The 13,845-nt window shown below is 33.2% G+C and overlaps 2 protein-coding genes across 4 annotated transcripts; one reads left to right on the top strand and one right to left on the bottom strand.

Annotated features, from left to right (window-relative positions):
* The first annotated feature begins 407 nt into the window (after positions 1-407).
* On the top strand, positions 408-13,215 carry LOC118276714 (procollagen-lysine,2-oxoglutarate 5-dioxygenase). 3 transcript variants are annotated; one of them, XM_035595254.2, is made up of 13 exons: positions 408-581; positions 5,879-6,110; positions 6,196-6,371; positions 6,697-6,864; positions 7,200-7,399; positions 7,501-7,754; positions 8,141-8,365; positions 11,149-11,290; positions 11,383-11,565; positions 11,693-11,797; positions 11,902-12,048; positions 12,184-12,298; positions 12,613-13,215. In XM_035595254.2, the coding sequence occupies exons 1-13, from the start codon at positions 434-436 to the stop codon at positions 12,780-12,782; spliced, it is 2,265 nt and encodes a 754-aa protein (XP_035451147.1). In that variant the 5' UTR covers positions 408-433; the 3' UTR covers positions 12,783-13,215. The 3 variants fall into 3 exon arrangements, with proteins under 3 accessions (XP_035451147.1, XP_035451306.1, XP_035451226.1); XM_035595413.2 differs by lacking the exon at positions 408-581 and adding an exon at positions 4,257-4,334; XM_035595333.2 differs by lacking the exon at positions 408-581 and adding an exon at positions 4,930-5,429.
* Positions 8,702-11,070, bottom strand: LOC118276974 (immunoglobulin domain-containing protein oig-4). The gene is made up of 4 exons (XM_035595649.2): positions 10,556-11,070; positions 10,228-10,299; positions 9,997-10,146; positions 8,702-9,262 (listed from the first exon to the last, which is right to left on the bottom strand). The coding sequence occupies exons 1-4, from the start codon at positions 10,664-10,666 to the stop codon at positions 9,104-9,106; spliced, it is 492 nt and encodes a 163-aa protein (XP_035451542.1). The 5' UTR covers positions 10,667-11,070; the 3' UTR covers positions 8,702-9,103.
* Positions 13,216-13,845: the final 630 nt, after the last annotated feature.

Genomic DNA, 13,845 nt, shown 5'->3' with positions numbered 1-13,845 from the left:
AACCCTACTGTATTGTATTGTATAGGTTATGCATAGGTATATACCTAAACATTAATTTAAAGTTGGGGTCAACACGGCGATCATCACCATACTTACCTCCATGTAGCTATGCACGAAATAAGATTAGCTTCCTTAATAATAAAAATCTTGAATTGGAACAGGCTTTTTTGAACGTGAAACCATTTTATATGATCTTATTTAAATCGTTGTGACTATGCCGGTTCGAAGTATCTGCTTAGTACCTAATGTTGCGGTGATACAGTTACTTTATGTTTTCTTTTCGACGTGGTCCGCCACTTTCATTTCACGGTTTAATAAGTTTTTCTGAAAGCAATAAAAATAGAAGACAGCTCTCACCTTCCCGTTGTAATCAATTTGATAGGTTCCATTGGCGATGTGATTGCAGTCGCTCGTTGGGAGCTTTAAGGAAAACATGGTTCACAAACGTCGCAGTTTTCCTTTTAAATGTTGCTGGTTTTTAGCAATATTCATTGCTCTCAGACAGGGAACTTTATCGCAAGAATTTTGCGAAAAAAATTCACAAGACGAAAACTGCAAAGAACACTTCCTGTATTCTAAAGGTACTTATAATTAACATTTTATATTTCTTTTTTTTTGTTCTCATTTTATTGAAACATTCTGCCTTGCGATGATATTAACATGTGTGTAATTTGTGCAGTACTTCCATAAACCGGTATTATATAAATGTTGCATCATTTTGAGTTTTGGTTTTGTGATCACTCAGATCACTGATGAATGTCCGTACGAGTATTAAATTAATTAATGGGAATGCAAGGGCTTGAATCGAACCAAAACTCAAAGCTGACCTTATATTTCTTTATTACCATCGATATTATAATAATTACCCAATACAATACTTTATTAATAATAAAATATTGTATTGAGTAATAGTGTTACGATGACTTTCTTGTTTTAAGGTTTTTTCATTTTCATATTAGGTATAAAGAAACGCAGTCGGGTTTTTTAGTTTTTTTAATTAAGTACCTTTTTTATTTATCATTTTCTTTTTTTTAATCCCGTGCGAATAATTATATTTCTAAGTATTATCGCCTAATCTAGGTATTTATTTTGTAATATAATAATTACCTATGTAATCGGTGTATGGATGTATAATTGTAGACTGATGCTATCTACCTACTGCTCTCTCTACCCCCGTGATTACTTGCACAAATATTGCAATGTTTGTATATTGATAATCAAATAAATATTACTTACAAGTTACAAGTAATCTAAGTACTAATGTAAATCCCCGCACCTACCGAAGTTTACTCAATCTACCAGACCAGACCAAACTAACAAGAAATTATCAAGGTGTGACTCAGCGGCAGCGGTTAGTCCCCTTGATTTCTGCGATGTTTTGAAAAACACTGACCGAGAATAAATATATCTGATTTGCCTTATAATATCATAGCTATTATTGTAAGGTCAATGTAATAAAACTGGGGTAAAAATATATCTAGCGGCTAGCAGTACCTAAGTAAAGTACGTAGGTACCTATTTCCCCATAATCTCTGACGCCACTCACAATACATCAGATACCTACCTACATAGGTAAATGTCTACCTAGGTAGGTATAATTTGTACCTTTTATCAATCTTTATTATTTGCATTTGAAATAATGTTTCTATAAAAATTAATTCAAAGAGCAAAAATTTTATGTGAGTAATTTTTTTTATTAAAATCCGGTAGTTAGTTTGTCAAAAATAAATTATTTCAATTTTTCAGTACAATTTATTACTTATAAAATAATAAGCACTTCAGAAATAAAAATTATGTCACAGCTCTTTCGTTACTTAGGGGCACGGTAGTGCCCCCGCCAAGTCATGCGCGAAGCAAACACTGCCATACTATCCATTACCATTTTGTCACATTTTCAGGCCTCAGGAAGGTATATATTTTGAGAACCTCTGGATAAGAACGCAGACATTTTCGTCATCCAGTAAACCGTAATCACATACTTAAATCTCATTTAGTTCCAAGACGTAAACAAAGTTTCGCATTCATGACACATTCTCACTCATGAGCATTAAAATAGAACTAGTAGGTACTTCCCATAAACCGTGAGTTGAAAATTAGATAAAGGGAAAACTATAAAAACTAGTTTGACTAGGATAATCGAAGGGCCCAATAAACTATTTATTAGAGATATCGACGTATCTACCACTTTTACAAAAAATATTTAACTTGATGGGCCAGTCATATAATATTACTATCATGATAAAGTTTTGATTATAAATATGTCTATATAGAGCTTCATTATAATATATATGGAACTAGCAAACCTGGCGAACTCCGTTTCGCCACCATGTCTTTTTTCCTAATTTTTTTTTGCTATAAACCTCACGGAACTCGAGACCTTTCCAACAAATGCAAAACCATGGAAATCGGTTCGTGCGTTCTGGAGTTATAGCGTCAGGAAGGAAAACCCGACTTATTTTTATATAATAAAGAATAAAAACAATTACAAAAATGGCGTTTCAAAATTTCTTGCATGTGTGCGTACGACTTGTGGTTTACACCAGAAACAACGTAAATTTTTCTATTACATTTATTTCTCCCATAAATATTTGCATGTTACATGTTCCACACCACTGAAATAAAGTAAAAAAAAAGTAAAAAAACAATCACTTTGCATTTGTTTTAAAAATATTTTTTATTGGACACTGCATTGATATTTATATTTTTGCATGAACTAATTTATTTTCAACATCAAAACAACAATTAACGTTATTGACATTATTTCTAATTAAATATTTCAACCCTTTCCATCAAAAATATAACTATCAAAGTAACTTTCGAATTTCGAAAATCATTTTATTTATTTATTTATTCTTATGGCACTCCAACGACTCATTCACAATTCATCTTTTTTAAAACATTGTATCTTATTATCCAGCCAGAGTGAGCTTGTCACTTACAGGTATACACAGCACTTACATGTTTCAAGTTTACAAGTTAAATTTTATTATAATAGGTACAAAAAATTAAATTAAAAATTTAAAAAACCCCCGACACAAAAACTTAATTTCCCTTTAAAAAGTAAAAAATAATAAAAGAAAACTAATCTTAAAGTACCTAAGAATGTACTAATAATTCTAAAAAAAAAATACATCGCGTTGGGGGACCGCTCCTAATTATTTCTTACTTATCTACGATTTTTTCATAAGTATCACATGCTTGGTGTTAACATTAAAGTAAATTGATGTTTAAGTACTTAACTATAAGGCAGAAATTAGAAATATAGCGACGGGGGCGGGGGCGGCGGTGTACAGTCCGTATTCATGCGGTCCCCCAACGCGACGTATTTTTTTTTTAGAATTATTAGTACATTCTTAGGTACTTTAAGATTAGTTTTCTTTTATTATTTTTTACTTTTTAAAGGGAAATTAAGTTTTTGTGTCGGGGGTTTTTTAAATTTTTAATTTAATTTTTTATTTTATACTTTTTATAGGTAGGTTAGGTTAAGTTAGGCTTAGTATATTAATATACTTACTATAATTTCAATTCTTGTCAAGGTAAAGATTACAATCAAGGTCAAGTTCGTTGATTTTTTTTTTTTACTTATTAATTACTAGTTTTTATTTCTATAAGTAGCCTAAAGATTACATTGGTGCAGGTTTTATAGTTTTGTATTTTATAAAATATTTAATTTAATTTTAAATTTTTTTATTATTTTTTTTTAATTTTTAATTTATTTTTTTATTTTTCTTAATACGAAAAAATGATATCTTTCAATATTTTCTTTCAATGCGGTTTCATTTGAGACCCCATCCCAGTATATTTGCAGACCTTCGGTTAATCTCCCGCTTACGTTACTTTCACCACCCATAACTTTAAAACGGCTTAACCGATTTTCATCAAACATGTCTAAGAACACTCGCAGATAAGTCCCCTTTAATACGAAAAAAACCAAATTGAAATCACTGCATCCGTTCGGGAGTTATGGTGCCACAGACAGACAGACAGACAGACAGACAGACAGACAGACAGACACGTCAAACTTATAACACCCCTCTTTTTGCGTCGGGGGTTAAAAAAAGATAAAAAGCAAAGACAAAAAAAAATATTATGTGTGAAAATCGAATATTTTATTCAGGTCAGTTAGAATAAATAATACCTACATTTAAAGCGTAGGTAAGTGTAAATCCAATAAATAATAAAAATATTTTTTTTCCTCATAAAATAGCGATGCTAAAAGGGTAAAATGAAAAAAAAATTGGCAACATTGATAATAAAATATGGCGGCAATTTCTTTGGTCAAAATAAAATGATTACCTATACCTACATAATTTTTAATTCTTCTCGAAAGATAAGTAAGTGACATGTTTGTTTACTACTTTTCATCATTATTTTTATGAAGCATGTTAGTTAAGTACTATTTTTATAAGTACTTTTTTTGTTTACGTATTTATTTTGTACTGTATGTAATAATTTTATTAACGGGTACTCAACTAATTGACGGGAAGGTGCATTGCAGTGAACAGCTTACTGCAAATCCACATAAACAAGCAGCCCCAATATCGAGACTTGGCAAATATTTTACATAATGTTTTTGGTACGAAATAACTTTTTAGCATTTGATTATTTGTCTATAATATATGGAACCTCACCATACAATTACAACTTATAGAAATAACAAAAATGGCGTTGCCAAATTTCATGCATGTGTGTAACTCAACGCGCCGAGCGTGCCCCCCGCTCGCCTCTGGCTTCACTCTCCAGAACGAACGACGGGGTATCTAAGACACAATAAAAAGAATATTTACACAATACAGAGGTTGTGTATTTTTTATTCTTTAAATAATTAATTTAAAATCTTACTATCAATATTATTTAAACTTGAAATCAAGTGTGACTCTATAAGAACGAACACACGACACGAACCACGATTCTCACGAAGTTCAAGTTGGTTATTGTTATTGTCGTCAACTGGACTAGGTACTTGTCGGTCGTCGTAGTTCTGTCATTGATCATTGTCCGTAGTTCAGTGCATGTGTAATATGAATTTGATGTACTCGCTTGGTGTGCAAATTGTTATGTATGATATTTAGATAATAAACTGATAGCATCATTGTAATATAAAACCATATGCTTGTGTCAAATGATCTCATACGAGGGCCGAGCGTCGTGAGCTCGGGACGGTCGGTGTAGTGCAAGTTATCTCAGTTTCAATAGTAGGTACCTACTAAAGCTTATCGCTTCGGAACCGGGAACTCATATCTGGAACAAGAGGAACGTTAAACGAGTGTTTATTTAGCCGCATTTTGTTTTACGACTAGTATTTTAGGCGCATGTCGACGGAAGCAGTGAACTCACACTAGTCGTCATGCACCGAACTGAGAGACTAGTAATGTTCTTGCAAGCTTTAAGTTTTCTATTACTTCTTAATTGCCTGGTTGAAGGACGAGGTAAGCAAGAGATAATTAAATTAATCGAAGTGTTAGTAGAATAAGGCTAGCGAATTTAATGGCTGAGCTTTTTCGGGAATTAAGATTTTGCTATTTCTCGATTGTTACTACTTTTATCTAATTCTAATTAGGTATATTTGCTCTGCGTTTATTTCTAATTGATAATGATTTGTCTTTGGCTGAGTTGGTAAATGTTACTGTTCTGGAAATGTTCCAGAATAATATGTGACTCACACTTGGAAGTAATTAAATAATTCCAGAAACCTAATAAATTTTGAGTTTTATTATGCCTCGCAGATTTTGATATAAGATAAATATCAGGTTATTGTTTAAATTAAAACCCACCAATTTCCTGTTATTGTACATTTAATTTATGTTATTGCAGGTTTTGTTACATTATTACGCATTGTGTCACCTACAGAAAATAATTCTTTTTATCCTTGTTGCAGATGATGTACAAGTTTTAACTGTTGCCACTGATGAAAATCATGGGTTGGAGAGATTCCTCAGGTCAGCTAAAGTGTATGGAATTGATGTTGAAGTGCTTGGCAAAGGTACAAAATGGACTGGAGGTGACATGAATCTACCTGGAGGAGGGCAAAAGATTAATTTGCTCAAAGAAAAGTTGACGGAGTTATCAAAGTCAGGAAAAAAAGAAAAAATTATACTATTCACTGACAGGTCAGTGCATTCAAAATTAGGTATTACATTACTTGAATGTGTAATTTCATGAGTTACATTTCTAACTGTCTTCATTTTATTTCAGCTATGATGTGTTATTCTTAGCAAGTATTGACGATATACTGAAAAAGTTCCAGTCATTCCCTGACACGCGGGTATTATTTGCTGCAGAACAATTTTGCTGGCCAGATACTAAACTGGCATCACAATATCCAAACATAGAGGTTGCAAATCCTTACCTAAACTCTGGTGGATTTATAGGTAATATAGTGGCTAAAGATATAAGTTTTTTTTTTCCATTCCAGGATTACAGATAAGTTGTACAATGATGAAATTAGAGCAAATAACTATGTAAAATGTGTTGTTTTGAGATTGTTAGTCATTATAGTTTTATTTTAATTCCATCTCATTAAATAATAATAATAAATATTATACAATTTTTGAGGCTTGGTTAAAAACTAATCTGTGTAGCAACAATGGCTGTATAATGTTCTTTTGTTAATATTTAACACAATGCTCTTCTCATAATAATGGTTGTGTACAAGAGGTTATCAAAATATTTATATGCATTCTTAATTCTCTGCAGGTTACTTGCCTGAGATACTTGAAATAGTGAATTATAAACCGGTCAGTGACAAAGATGATGACCAGCTGTATTACACAAAAATTTATTTGGACAAGAATTTAAGGGAATCTCTCAAGATAAAGTTGGACCACAATTCTGCTATATTTCAAAATTTGAATGGAGCTTTGTGTAAGTATAATATTTACAGAATAATTAGCATCCACCACCAGCAAGTACGCCCACATTCCCATTGGATAAAAAGTAGCCTATGTGCCATTCCAGACCATAACATACCCATGCTCCAAATCTCATTCCATTGTGTTGTAATTGAGTAACAAACAGACACAAATTCACAAGCTTTTACATTTCCAATATTACAATGAAACATGTTAGGAATTTAGAAGTTCCACAAACAAGTGACAAGCGGTCTTCAACCAATGAACTTTAATTTGTATTATAATAATTTTACAAACATGCAAACTTTTACTCTTTTATTGATATTAAATTTATTCTTTCACTTTCAGCTGATGTTCAATTGAAATCCAATACAAGTACAGAAATATGGCCATACATAGAGAATGTTGTTACCAAACAGCGACCACTTATAGTTCATGGAAATGGTCCATCTAAGCTGACTTTAAATCATTTTGGTAACTATTTAGCCAAAGCGTGGTCTTCTACAGAGGGCTGTGCTATGTGTAATGAAAAAAGAATAGAACTCAAGGTAAAAATAACATAACTATAACCTATTTATCATTGGTATATAAGTATAAGTTTTAGTTATATAAAAATTACATTTATTTACCAAATTATAATTTGATTTAGGACGATAAGCTGCCTACAGTGATGATGGCAGTATTTATAGAACAAGCAACACCATTTCTGGAAGAATTCTTAGATCAAGTTCTGACGACTGATTATCCAAAGGACAAAATTCATTTATTGCTGAGAAATAATGTGGAATATCATGAGACTGAAGTTGATGATTTCTTCCAAGCTCATGCCAAGGAGTATGCTACTGCTAAACGTATCAAACCCAGTGATTTCATCTCTGAATCAGAAGCTAGGAATATTGCCAAGTAAGTGTCTGGTACTTTGCTAGCTTTATATTTGTTATGATCACCCATACACAATATTGATTAAGAAAGAAATATGACAGACCAACCACACAGTTTCCTGTGCATGGTTGGCCTGTCATAGTGACTTGGCAATCTCGTTATTAGTATGGAGTACTGATTAGTGTTATGTGGAGGTCAATATCACTGCTCCTTAGGCCATGGAATTTACACATTATGTAAACTTTGTTTTCTAATATGTACTCTGTTTACTCCATTCAGGGAATAAGAAGTCTGATAATATGATATGTAAAAAAATTGCGAGAGAGATTTTGTGTGAGGTGAAAGTGTTAGGTTTAAATTGGTATCTCGAAGATATTTGTTTTATTTCAGTTTGTTTGTATTCACAGGGACCGTTGCATAAACAGTGCATGCGACTATTTGTTCTCAATAGACAGTTTGTCCCGTTTGGAAGCAAACACGTTGCGTCATCTATTATCTTCGGGTTATGACGTCATCGCCCCGTTGCTAGTGCGGCCTGGACTCGCGTGGTCCAACTTTTGGGGTGCTGTGAACTCCGCTGGGTTCTACGCTAGATCTTCCGACTACATGGACATTGTCTACCAAAACATCAAGTAAGTATTCCAAGCGCTCGCTAATTACTAACAGAGTTTAAAATTAAAACATCTGCCTTATTGGTCAATAGGTTATCCACGACACCCTAGTAAGGGGGTCGGAGTTCATTGTTCCATTCCTGAGTTGGGCAAATTGATTTTCGGAAATTCTTAATAACCTGGGATCTGGAGTAAGTCCAATCAATCATCGCCTTTCTATTAGGCTACTTATAATTAAACTGGTGAAAACTGAGTTATATTTGATAACGACATGTCCATACCTTTGCTTACCTCTTTAGGGCTTAAAAGGCTTGAAGGTATAATATGTTTTGTGATAATATGGACAAATAAAAATCATCTGTGTTAAAGTTTATTAGACAAAAACTTTAAATACTTACATAAATATAATGGTAGAATAAATAGTTACCTGTCTTTAGTATAGGTTTGTGAATGTAAAAGTAATATAATAACTTAAATTACGCCTATAATAGTCATAAAATAAATTTAAAACACCTTGAAATAAAGAACATTAAATTTATACAAATTAAAATGTCAATTTTATGTTAACCTATTTAGGGCCAGTTTAAGTATGTTTGGATAGCTGTAATTTTCCAGAAAAATATGAATTAAGTAATGTAATTTATATGAACTTTTGACACATTTATAAATTGATCGACTACTTATAATATGGAGATGGTGAAACAAGCTTTTAATCTTACAAAAAGTGGTTTAATGAATTATGGTTAATAGAATAATAACTCAGTCGAAGGCAATGGAAAAGTCTGTCTTGAAGGAGCGCCTATCAATGGAGTACATGTTGTCTGCTGTACACTCGTACACGCCCGCATCCATTTGAGTGGCAGGGTCAATTTCAATCTTCGATTTCACACGGTCATCACCAATAGGCCACTCGTGGATCTAGACAATGATATAAACGAACACTTATTAATTTAGTAGCAACACCTTTACGTAAGGCACGTTTAGTAATCGCCAGAAACTCTACGCAATTGCTGCAAATGCTTTTTCTTGTTCCAAAAACTCCGATGAAAGCAATAAATCCACTAATATCTCTTAATTTAAACAGTGTAAAATTGTACCTACTCAATCAATATTGTCAGTACATGACTATAAAATTGAACTCAATGCGACCTATATAACGAATCCATTACATTCTCCAATTGAACGTTTTTGCCTCGTGTCTCAAATAAATTTTAATGCTCTAAATAGGACAATGGCCAGTGTATGAGATTTAATCAACACGGTACAGCGTTACCAAGCGGTTCATTTGTTATAGAAATTATATTTGTTGCTGTCACGTAGACCTCAATAAACTATCTATGCGGAAAAAAACAAGGCGCGTTGCGATAAACTTTTATCTAAGTAGGTACAATGAGCCTTTGTTTTTTTGTTGCAGAGTAGTGTACGATAATTAAACATTCTTTGAAATATTTTTTTAAAGTAACAGCTATAAATTCGCCAGGATTTATACTGAAATTAACTGGCTTGCAATCGAAATTAGAGTATCTAATCATTACCATCAAGCTCGAAGTAAGTCGTGCATAGCGAAATATATTAATTTTACACTCAATATAATATTATTAGAAATATAGCAGTCGCTTTGCTGATTAGAATTGTGTAGTTTGTGTACTCACATGTAAGTAATGATGGGCAAATATTTCCACTCCATCTTTAAACCATGTAATATGCGGTCGAGGTGAACCTTTGGCGATACACAGGAATGCAATTTTGTGTCCCAATACATACTCAAGGTCAAAATGTGACGCAAGTAAAATTTTGGCACCCTGAAAAATTTGGTAATTGAATATTATATTCATTAAAGTTCATATTTTGTATTATTTTGTAATTACAAGCTTAAAACTCACGTCGTTATTATTATAATATTGATCGGATTCGGGGTCCCTGTACTTTCCGGTGATGGGTAATCCGATTTGCACCTGGAAAATTAATTTGTATTTAAAAGCGCGTAGATATTGCGGCGGAGCATTACCGTAGCTTGAACTTTTTAGAAAAATGTGTAATTGAAATTATAAATTAAAGTTCGCACATCTTCGTTTCGCCGTCCTGGCAGTAAGCGGGTTGGTGGCCAAACGCAAACTTAACGACGTTAAAAAAAGTTTCCGTGTAGTATGTTTGTAGCTTCTTGCTCCATTTTTATTTTGAGAGCTTGCAAATTGTAGGTGCCTGATTTACCTTGGATTTTGTTCTGCTTCTGGTGCGCCCACGTCGCGCGTCGGTCGAACATATCCAAAATGAGTATAGTAGGAGTAAGCACAAATAGAAATTAGCTTTCATGACTAACATTTGCGCGGTCAGGTGTAAATGACACAGTTAAAATAAAGTTGAAAGACACGTGAGTATCCTAGTATGTCTTGCGCGGGACTCTGAGTGCAACTGGTGGTGTCGGTGATTCCTGTTGCGCCAATCTTTCAATTGGCTAATGACGAGGTGCTAGCAGGAGGGCCCTTGTCTCCCCTATGTGACATACGGTACTCGTCACTTCCTTTCGCATTTCGTACGACGATACTTTAAATGATATTAATAAATTCAAACATAGGTCACGATAAGGCGTGCCCTCAAAATTTCATACATCTAAGAGATGTTTTTTATAACTTGTCAATATGTTAAAATAGCAATCATTATAGGCACTTCTTTAATACAATCAAATCGGGTTATCGTAACGAGTTCAACTTTATGGAATTATGTTATTTAACTATTAAATGTATACTGTTTTATCAATGTAGACTTATGTAGATAAATGACAAGTATCCGTTAATTGATTACAGAGGCGTGTGGAACGTGCCATTCATCACGAACTGTTACCTAGCCAAGATGTCGCTGTTCAGACTGCCTGCTACGAAGACTGTTACTTACACTAGAGAAGGAATTGATCCCGATATGGCATTTTGCGCTAGTCTAAGAGAAGTTGTAAGTGAAATTATCCATTGCGAAATGTCAATACCCAAAATATACCTGGGGCCTATAAAAGTGATATACTCAACACAGAGTTTTATTTTCAGGGTGTGTACATGTACGTTAGCAATGAATTAGATTTTGGACATTTGGTTAACCCAGAGACGTACGATATAAGCCGCACCAACCCAGATATGTATCAGCTTTTTGATAATAAAATGGAATGGACTACACGCTATTTACACGAAGAATATCATCTCAACTTCGATGAAGAAAGAAAGCATTTAATGGTTTGTATTGTTATAGTTATAAATGATATTAATTGCTTTCCTTTATGTATTTCTTAAACACCTAAAAATTTTGTTGTGATAACTTAATGAAACATGTATACTTCTACGTAAATCGTGTTGGTTACAGCCGTGTCCCGACGTTTACTGGTTCCCACTGATGTCCAAAAGGTTCTGTTCAGAATGGATTGAAATTATGGAGGCATTTGGGCAATGGAGTGATGGATCCAACAATGTAAATAAATTGTGTTTCATACATAGTTACAATGAGTTACAGTATTTTGTACCTTTTTTGATACGTTAGAACCACTATTGATTTATAATTTCTCTTCCATGCAGGATAAACGTCTTGAGAGTGGATATGAAGCAGTACCCACTCGCGACATCCATATGAATCAAGTTGGCTTGGAGAGACACTGGCTTCACATTCTGAAGGAATATGTGCGGCCACTTCAAGAGATGGTCTTTACCGGATATTATCACAATGTAATTTTTTTTTAATATTTTCTATAGTTATATAAGTTTTTAAACTGACATGGTTACTAACACTAGTATTATTACCATGTTTATTTGTGTTTATGAGTTTCTCATATGTTTTAACTATATTTTGATGTTTTGCAGCCCCCGGTATCGGTAATGAACTTCGTCGTGCGCTACAGACCAGATGAGCAGCCTTCTCTTCGTCCACACCACGACTCCTCTACATACACTATCAATTTAGCACTTAACACACCCAGTAAGTTTGTTTATTATGTGCGCATTTAAATTATACAATTCAATTAGATGTAACTAATGAAGAATCAGATATTGTCTCGTTGATTGAGTAGGTATTTGCTAGTGCCAGTATTGAGCTTATCAGGATCGTTTCTGTTTCAGAATAGTGTGGTATTTTGTCCTATATAAAGCAACCAGCTCTCTTTTCTTACCATTGATCACTGTTACATTGCTGGAAATTGGGGAATAAAATATTTTTTACAGATTTGTAGTCAGTGTGTCCTTTTTGTATTTCCTGACAAAGGCGTGAGTTAATGTATGTATGTGAATTTTCAGATGTTGACTTCGAAGGTGGCGGCTGCCGTTTCATTCGGTACAACTGTTCGGTGCGCGACACTAAACTTGGATGGCTGTTGATGCACCCTGGCCGCCTGACGCATTACCACGAGGGCTTGCTCGTTACCAAGGGCACAAGATACATTATGATTTCTTTTGTTGACCCGTGAACTACAGCTAGGAATTCATTGAATTTGAATAAATAATCAACTGTCAACGATTCGAGTTAATAGTATCTAAGTTAAAAGTAGTATGTTACTTCGGAAGATGTATTCAGATAATTTACTTACTCTAATATTTTTGTGAGATTAATTCGTACAAATACATTAAAGAAAACATATAAAATGCATTACTTATATGCATAGAATCTCATAATGTAAATACGATTTCCTTTTTTTACTGGTTGTCTTTTTTATGATTTTATTGATTTTGTATACTAATGTTTATTTTTTATATTGTATTGTTATGTATCATGCAAATAGAATTTTGCCGATAGTATTAATGCAACAACAAACAATATAAACCAAAGATTCATAGTGTAAGTGCAAATATTAACGTCAAACTATGAATGATACAAAATGCAAGTAAATTTATATACTTATATTTTGGGTAATTTTATTAATCAAGCCATTAACGTAACCAACCCAAAAGGCTGGTAAAGTCCTTGTGTTGCGGATATCCATGTGCGCCGTCGATAGGTTACCATCAGGTGATCCGTGTGCTCGTTTGCTGCTCTATATCACATATAAAATAATAAAAAAATCTAATTCAAAATAACTACATACGGTTAATACGGTACCTATTATAAAAAAGAAAAAAATATTGGATCTGGTTGCAAACATGGAGTAAGAAGGTATAGTCTTTACGCATAGAATTCTAGACGAGGCTGGTTTGATTGTAAACTTTAAGGTTTTTTTTTGAAGTTGAATCTATGATTTCAAAATGTCATCAATATGTCATTCGTAGGTACAGCGTAAATATTTTATAGTTTTTAAATATTTATCTTATCATCTAAAAAGTTAAGAAAAGTCGTGAAAGTATAATATGTGATGGCCAATATAAACTGCAGATCCGTATGACGCTGATGTGGTACTTCTGCCAGATCTCTGGGCAGTTTCAGTTGAAATATATCCATCCAAGGGCATCTTTATATTCTTGTATTGTATGTGTATTATTTGTGTACTTATCTATTTATTCATATTAAAATGAGTCTTTGTTTGCTTGGTCATAGCA

The sequence above is a fragment of the Spodoptera frugiperda genome, chromosome 25 (genome assembly GCF_023101765.2).
Source record: "Spodoptera frugiperda isolate SF20-4 chromosome 25, AGI-APGP_CSIRO_Sfru_2.0, whole genome shotgun sequence".
NCBI lineage: Eukaryota > Metazoa > Arthropoda > Insecta > Lepidoptera > Noctuidae > Spodoptera > Spodoptera frugiperda.
This window is presented reverse-complemented; position numbering and strand designations above follow the sequence as displayed.

What these genes read in the sequence shown, in the direction of transcription:
- LOC118276714 (XM_035595254.2), top strand. Translation starts at nt 434, where the DNA reads ATGGTTCACAAACGTCGCAGTTTTCCTTTTAAATGTTGCTGGTTTTTA. An exon ending in GCGCTAGTCTAAGAGAAGTT is followed by an intron (nt 11,291 to 11,382) that starts GTAAGTGAAATT and finishes TTTTATTTTCAG; the next exon opens with GGTGTGTACATGTACGTTAG. An exon ending in TTACCGGATATTATCACAAT is followed by an intron (nt 12,049 to 12,183) that starts GTAATTTTTTTT and finishes GATGTTTTGCAG; the next exon opens with CCCCCGGTATCGGTAATGAA.
- LOC118276974 (XM_035595649.2), bottom strand. Translation starts at nt 10,666, where the DNA reads ATGTTAGTCATGAAAGCTAATTTCTATTTGTGCTTACTCCTACTATAC. An exon ending in GAAGCAGAACAAAATCCAAG is followed by an intron (nt 10,300 to 10,555) that starts GTAAATCAGGCA and finishes TTAATTTTCCAG; the next exon opens with GTGCAAATCGGATTACCCAT. An exon ending in TTGCCCATCATTACTTACAT is followed by an intron (nt 9,263 to 9,996) that starts GTGAGTACACAA and finishes ATCATTGTCTAG; the next exon opens with ATCCACGAGTGGCCTATTGG.